At 51.9% G+C, this 6,708-nt stretch overlaps 1 protein-coding gene across 1 annotated transcript; it reads right to left on the bottom strand.

Annotated features, from left to right (window-relative positions):
* Window positions 1-2,895: 2,895 nt before the first annotated feature.
* Chac1 (ChaC glutathione specific gamma-glutamylcyclotransferase 1) lies at window positions 2,896-6,100 on the bottom strand. The gene is made up of 3 exons (XM_028766982.1): window positions 5,689-6,100; window positions 5,018-5,053; window positions 2,896-4,053 (listed from the first exon to the last, which is right to left on the bottom strand). The coding sequence occupies exons 1-3, from the start codon at window positions 5,917-5,919 to the stop codon at window positions 3,652-3,654; spliced, it is 669 nt and encodes a 222-aa protein (XP_028622815.1). The 5' UTR covers window positions 5,920-6,100; the 3' UTR covers window positions 2,896-3,651.
* Between the last annotated feature and the right edge of the window lie 608 nt (window positions 6,101-6,708).

Below are 6,708 nucleotides of genomic sequence, written 5' to 3'. Positions count from 1 at the left end.
GTTTGTGTCTGTGTGTTGAGTATGTGAGAGTATGGGGTGTGTGTATTTGTGTGCGTGTGAGTGTGGTGTGTGTGTGTGGTATATGATATAGTGTATGTGTAAGTATGTGAGTGTATGATATGTGTTTGTGTCTATGTGTGAGTGTATGATGTGTATGTCATGTGGTGTGTAGTGTGTGTGTATGTATGGTGTGTATTTGTGTGTGTGTCTACATATGTGGAGGTCAGAGGACAGCTTTGTTCAATCAGTTCTCTCTTTCTATATTTGCCCCCCACCCCCGCCCCAGGAGTTGGTTCATTGATCTTATGAGGTAAGTGCTTTTACCCTCTGAGCCATCTCACTGGTCCTAAATTTCTATTTCTAGTGTCTATTTCCATTTTTTTGTTTGTGTTTCAAGACAGGGTTTCTCTGTGGAGCCCTGACTGATCTAGAATTTTCTCTGGAGATCAGGCTGGCCTTGAACTTCTAGAGATCCTTCTGCCTCTGTCTCCCCAGTACTGGAATTAAAAGCATGCACCATTACTGCCTGGCTCTATATACACTCTGTTTTGTTTATAAAGGGCCTGAGACTCATATGCCTCCTATATCCTCAGTTACTGTCTGTCTCTCTTCCTTGTGGCAGCCAGATTTTCTGGGATATCTACTTGCCTCCTGACTCCAGGGCCCTGCCCTGTGCCTCCTCACCAATCTTCCTTTTTCATCCCTGAGGTTCCCAGTGTAAGTGACAGAGCCTAGGGAAGGAAGTGGAGTCTGCATTTAGCTGCTTTCTCTTCTTTATCAGTCCTTTTCTCTGTTTCTTCCAACCCAGCACCAAACGCTGTTGGCCTGACCCCTAAGCAGCTCTCAGATCCACTCCTGTTCCTGTGGCTCACGCCACCTTTACCTCCAGCCAGCAATCTGACCAGGCAGCCAGCATCTCTTCTTATGCCCATCCCTTTCAGCTCACAATTGGCCAGGGCCCTCCACTGACTCAAGAGGAATGTGAGGCACCGCCTGACATAGCTCACCCTGCTGGCGAGCATCTGGGCTACCACCTGTTTAGCCCCATGTTACCTCTGAGTTCTAGCCCATCTGACCTGGTCTCCCCTGAGGCACACAATGTTCCATGAATCACTGTCCACAGAGGTCCCTTTTGGTGCTCCCTCACCCCGACAGCCTTCTCTGACTATCCACTGACTTGAGTCAGGGGACCAGTTTAGGGAGTCGCATTTCATGAAAAATTGTCTCCACTAGTTCTAGATTCCAAATTCCTTGAGGGGGGCTCCTTTATGCTGCATCATCAACATCCCGAGACTCGTGCATGACAGTTCTTGGAGAAAGGTAGCTTAAGCATTGCATTGTGGGGTAGGCCTGAAATCCCCATCACTCCAGAGTCTAAGGCAGGAGATTGCAAGTTGAAGACCAACTGTGACAACTTACTAAGACCCTGTTTCAAAAGAAAAAGTAGGGCTGGAGAGATGGCTCAGTGTTTAAGAACACTGGCTGCTGTTCCAGTGGATCCTGGTTCAATTCCCAGTGCCCCCATGGCAGCTCACAACTGCCGATAAACTCCTGTTCTGAGGAATCCAATACCCTCATACAGATATACGTGCAGGCAAAACACCAATGCACATTAAAATAAATGATTTTTTTAAAAAAAGTAAAGGGTGCTTGAGAATGTGGTTCAGTGGTAGAGCATTTCTCTAGTATGTATAAGGGTCATGGGAGCCTAGATTCCATCTCCACTACCACACCCAAAACAACGACAAACAGAACGGTGTTCCGGTGTTCTGTCAAGCACTTTTCCACCTTATCTTGCTGCCTTCCAATCCAGAGCAGACAGAGCTGGGTCCTGATTTGCCCCAGGGGCCCAGGGCTGCCAAGGGCTCTCTAACACCAACTGCTCCTGTCGTGTTGTCCTGACCAGATTCCCAGAAGAACATGGCTATAGTCCACACTTTTTCCATCAACAGCCAAGATGCGAGGCAACACGACGCAGCATGGCACTCTTCCCAGGCACACTGCCTGCTCAGCTGCTCAGAGATGATCCAGACCCATCGGGGCACTACCCACACAAAAGCAGTGGCAATATGTATCACCCAACCTGTCCCATCCACCATTCATAGACAGCATGCTCTAAAGAGACAGCTTAGAACAATTCTGAGAGTTTCCTTCCCTGGCACTGAGCAGTAAGGGGAGGGGCTAGCCGGGACTCAGAATGCCCTGCTGTTAAAGGAATCAGCTAGGAGTGGCCCTAGGGGTCCATTCACTCCTTGTGGAGAAACTCCTGGTCAGGCTGAGAGCGGTGATGTGTCCCCAGGAACCAGGGTATGAGAAAGCAACATCTAGGGACATGCAGGGGTAAACAAGGAACAAGGGGGAAAGGGCCCCCGCCCCCGCTGTGGGTGATGTCATAGGTCAGATCAGAAGAGTCAGCCAACATTACATCCCTGTGAAACTCTGGGAATAAAAGGAGCATCAATTCCAGGGCACAGAACCCTTCAATTGGCATTGCCTAAGAAGTCGTCATTGTCATACCCCAACCCAAGTGCTCCTTCAATAAGGGGCCATGATCTGAACTGGCTTTCAGAAAAAGATAGTGGCTGGCCTTAAAGATGGGGGTTAAGTCTAGCCTGGGCTCCAAGCAAACCATCTTCCTGGGACAGCATCAGGGAAGGAGGCACAGGATCCCTGAGCAGGGACAAGCTTGCTGCTCAGAGGTTTGTGGGTGGAGCTCTGGGCATTATTTGTGTATACCAAACCCTAGAACATGCCATGCCCACAGCAGCTGCACTGATCCTACCCTCACGGCCTAGTTACTGAGAAAAGGCAGAGGAGAGGAAAGAGGCTTTTCCCTTCTCGGGAGCCTTTCCAAGGTTTATCCCTCACCCAAGCCCTGGACAGAGACAAACCATATTCTGGCAAAGGTAATTGAAGGGAGTTTATGGGTAGCAGTATACGTCAACTGAGAACAGACACAGACCTATAGTGATATTTTCCAGGAACAGACCAATGGGTCTATAGGAAGTGATCCAGACAAACAAGCAGACAGACAGAAGGATAAGGAAATGAGAAAAGGGAGGGGGAAGAGGCCCAGTCCCAGGAGCTGTGTCTGTGTGTAGGGTCCAGCTCTGCCCAGGGCCTCAGCAACGAAGAGGGATGCTGGACCTTGGTCCTTGAAGAGCTACTTCGCCTCCTTCTTTCCTGTCCCTCATCCAGAAGGCCGGGAACATGGGGAGGTGTTATTACCAGGGTTGGGGTAGTCTGGGTGGACAGAGGATCAAGGCTCTTGGAGGCTCCCTGGGGCTGTGGAGGCCTGGGTGGTGTGGAATTAGCAGCAGCAATGGGGTGATTCTGGTTAGGTACCAGAGGACTAGGGCAGAGCCACCGCACAGCAGGGCCCACATCCAGGGCAGGACCCCCACCTGCCCTACCCACCACACCAACATGGTGCAATAAATAAAGTTTCAAGTAAGAAGTCAGGGTCAATGAAGGAAGAGTTGGAGGCTAGCAGACAGTCAGCTAGCAGACAGGCAGGACATAAGACACAAAGTCCCTCAGCCACCCGCCATGCCTTCTCAACTGTCTCTAGCTCCATCAAGTCTATCTCGAGTACTGCATGCTGATGTCCACCAGTATCCACTCGGACACTCCTTGCAGGAACTCGGCTCCTCAGATCAGTGCCAGCGGCTGCTCAGGGAGGTAAGAGCAGGGTAGCAGGGTTCCTACAGCATCCACAATGGCTTCCAGGTGCTCGTCTTGTGCCTGAGGCCCACAGAGCTGCATGAAGTCTGCCAAACGCAGTAAGTACTCAAGGTTGTGGCCAGAGAAGCCTCGGCAAGCAAGGATCTGTGTGGCAATGACCTCTTCGGGAGCAGGGCCCAGGTAGCCAGGGTTCTGTGGGGTGGCCACATAGGCCAATGCCGTGAGGGGTTGCTCAGGAGTGTCTTGAGGATAAAAGGTGACTTCCTTAGTGTCATAGCCGCCAAGCACGGCTTCCCTCACGTTCAGGTACTTCAGTGCCTCGCTCACCTGCTCCCCTCGAACCTGGTAGGCCACACCCCAAGTGCAGCCCTAGGGGAAGAACAGAGACACCTCCAGTCAGTCACAGCTCTCAATGCTGGTCCCGTGTGCATTCTAGAATGTTCCCCTAGACACTCTCCACATCTGTGTTCTATAGAAGGTGGGGGGGAGTGGGGAGATGTCTCAAGGGATAGAGGTAGTTGCTACCATGCCTGATGAGCTGATAACCTCAGTTCAATCCCTGGGACACACACGCAGAAGGAAAGAATTTACTTCTACCTTTGTCCTCTTGTTTCCATCTGACCTACAGCATGCACACACTTACAAATAAATGTAATTTTGAAATTTTATGTGTATGGATGTGTGTGTCTGGTGACCTGCTGACCTTGGAGGCCAGAAGAGTCTGATTCCCTGGAACTGGAGCTACAGATTGTGAGTTACTGTGTGGGTGCTGGCTATCAAATCCAGGCCCTTTGGAAAAGCAGAAGGTGCTTCTGACTACTGAGCCATTTCTCCATGAAATTAAAAAAAAAAACTAGCTGGGCAGTGGTGGCGCACGCCTTTGATCCCAGCACTTGGGAGCCAGAGGCAGGCGGATTTCTGAGTTCGAGGCCAGCCTGGTCTACAGAGTGAGTTCCAGGACAGCCACGGCTACACAGAGAAACCCTGTCTCGAAAAAACCAAAAAAAACAAAAAACCAAACAAACAAACAAAAAAAACCTAACATGTTTGACTAGATGCTGAGCCACCCGAAGCAAAACCCTTCACTCTACTCCCAGTGATTTTTTTTTTTAAACAAAGTCTCATATAGTACAGGCTGGCTGACCCTGGACTCACTATGTAGCCAAGAATAACTCTGAACTCACAGAGATCCATCTTAACAAGACCCTCAGGTGAGTCTCCAAGAAGCAAGGAGTAAGCTGGACTACACTTCCACTCACCCCACACAACAGTTCTGACCATCTGCACCCTGATATATTGGATCCCAGGATTCTCTTCTTCACTGCACACTTACCTCACGATCTTCAAGGAGGGTCACCACTCGGCCAGGCTAGACAGGGAAGGAAGATTTTGAAAAAGACAAATTAGATATTAGCACTTCCAAAAGGACTAGTGGCAGAGGGGCTTGCCTATCCTGCACAAGGCCTTAGGTTCAATCTCCATCAACACACACACACACACACACACACACACACACACACACACACCTGAGGTTTAATCCTGTTTTCACTTGAGCCTGTGGTCCCAGCACTCCAGAGCCTGAGAGGTAGGATGAGGCCACATAGCAAGAAGTAGATAAAATCAAGGAGGAGGAAGAGGAAGAGGAGGAAGAGAGGGAGAGGAAGAAGAGGAGGAAGAAGAGGAAGAGGGAGGAGGAAATAATTGTCTCTGTCAACAGCCAAAAGTGCCAACCCAAGCCCCAAGCCTTGGGGAAGGCCTTTCATCTAATGACATGGAGTGATGGGCAGACATAGAAGAGACAAACAGCAGTTAGCCCAGACCAGTAACCAGCACAAGAATCCACAGGTGCAATCACGAACCTGATACCCAGGCACACATATTTAAACCAAAAACTAGGTTTACACATTTCATTTAGTTAGCCCAGGGTCCCTGCCATTCCAGGACACGGGTGCCCACTCTTCTGCCAACCCCACCCCACTCCTCTGGGCACAGAAGGATGCTCACCATCTTGTCGCTGCCCCTATGGAAGGTGTCTCCCTGCCAAAATCGTCGGCTATAGCCACGTACGAAGCCCACACGGCTGTCGCTGTAGGCAAAGTCCGGCTTCCACACTAGGGAGCCGTATCCGAAAATCCACAGGGCTTGGGGGTCGCCATCCTCCCAGGAAGGCTGCGCGGATGGTGCAGGGGACAGTGAAGGAGGCGGGGTGCTCTGGGCTGCGGACTCCTGCTTCATGGTGCCGGGCACAGGGACGGGCCCGGGCGGCCTCCGGGGCTGGTCTCCGGCACTGGCACGGAAGGACCGACGGACGCGTACACCTGGCCTGGCACCGATCGGTCGTTCCAGCTGAGTGGTGCCTCCAGAGGCGCTCTTTAAACCCTCCGGCCGGGAAGGCCCTCTGACTGCCTCCAGCTGTCTCGGTGATTGGGGCGGGGCAAATCTCTTTTTGGCCAATCACCTTTGGATTTTCCTTCTCGGTTAACCGCGCCGCCCTCCGAGTGGGTACCAGAGAAGCCCGCCCCCGAGCGAACGCGCGTGCTGATTGGTTCGGCTCCTCCTCCGTGGCAGACCTGGCTGGAGTGATGCAACGGCGGGGAAGGTTTCCCCAGAACTGGCATGCAGCAAGGGCGCGTCGGATTGCGTCAGGCTGCGGGCACTGGGAACGGGCCTTGGAACGGGCGCAGGTACCCGCCGTTTCCAGGGAAGGCAATGGCCTGAACGATGTCTCCCCCGCAGTCCAGCCGGTGCACCTGCCAGAATCATTGCCGCCCAAAGCGGTGGCCAGTGCAGGGCACGACCAGAAGGAATGCTTTGGAACGAATTCTTGTCTTTGGGGCCCCGCCTAAAAGCACGCACTGCAGAGAAGCTGTTTTGGGCACCCTCCGCATTCCACTCTAGTGCCTCATGCTATTGCCCACGTGAACAGCAGGAGAAACTGAGTCACGGGGTGGTAAGGGTTTTTGCAAAGGCTACAGTTGAGTCAGGCTGGGTGGTACAAACTTGCAGGCCTCACGTGCGGGTTAT

The sequence above is a fragment of the Grammomys surdaster genome, unplaced genomic scaffold (genome assembly GCF_004785775.1).
Source record: "Grammomys surdaster isolate TR1022 unplaced genomic scaffold, NIH_TR_1.0 170, whole genome shotgun sequence".
Classification (NCBI taxonomy): Eukaryota; Metazoa; Chordata; class Mammalia; order Rodentia; family Muridae; genus Grammomys; species Grammomys surdaster.
This window is presented reverse-complemented; position numbering and strand designations above follow the sequence as displayed.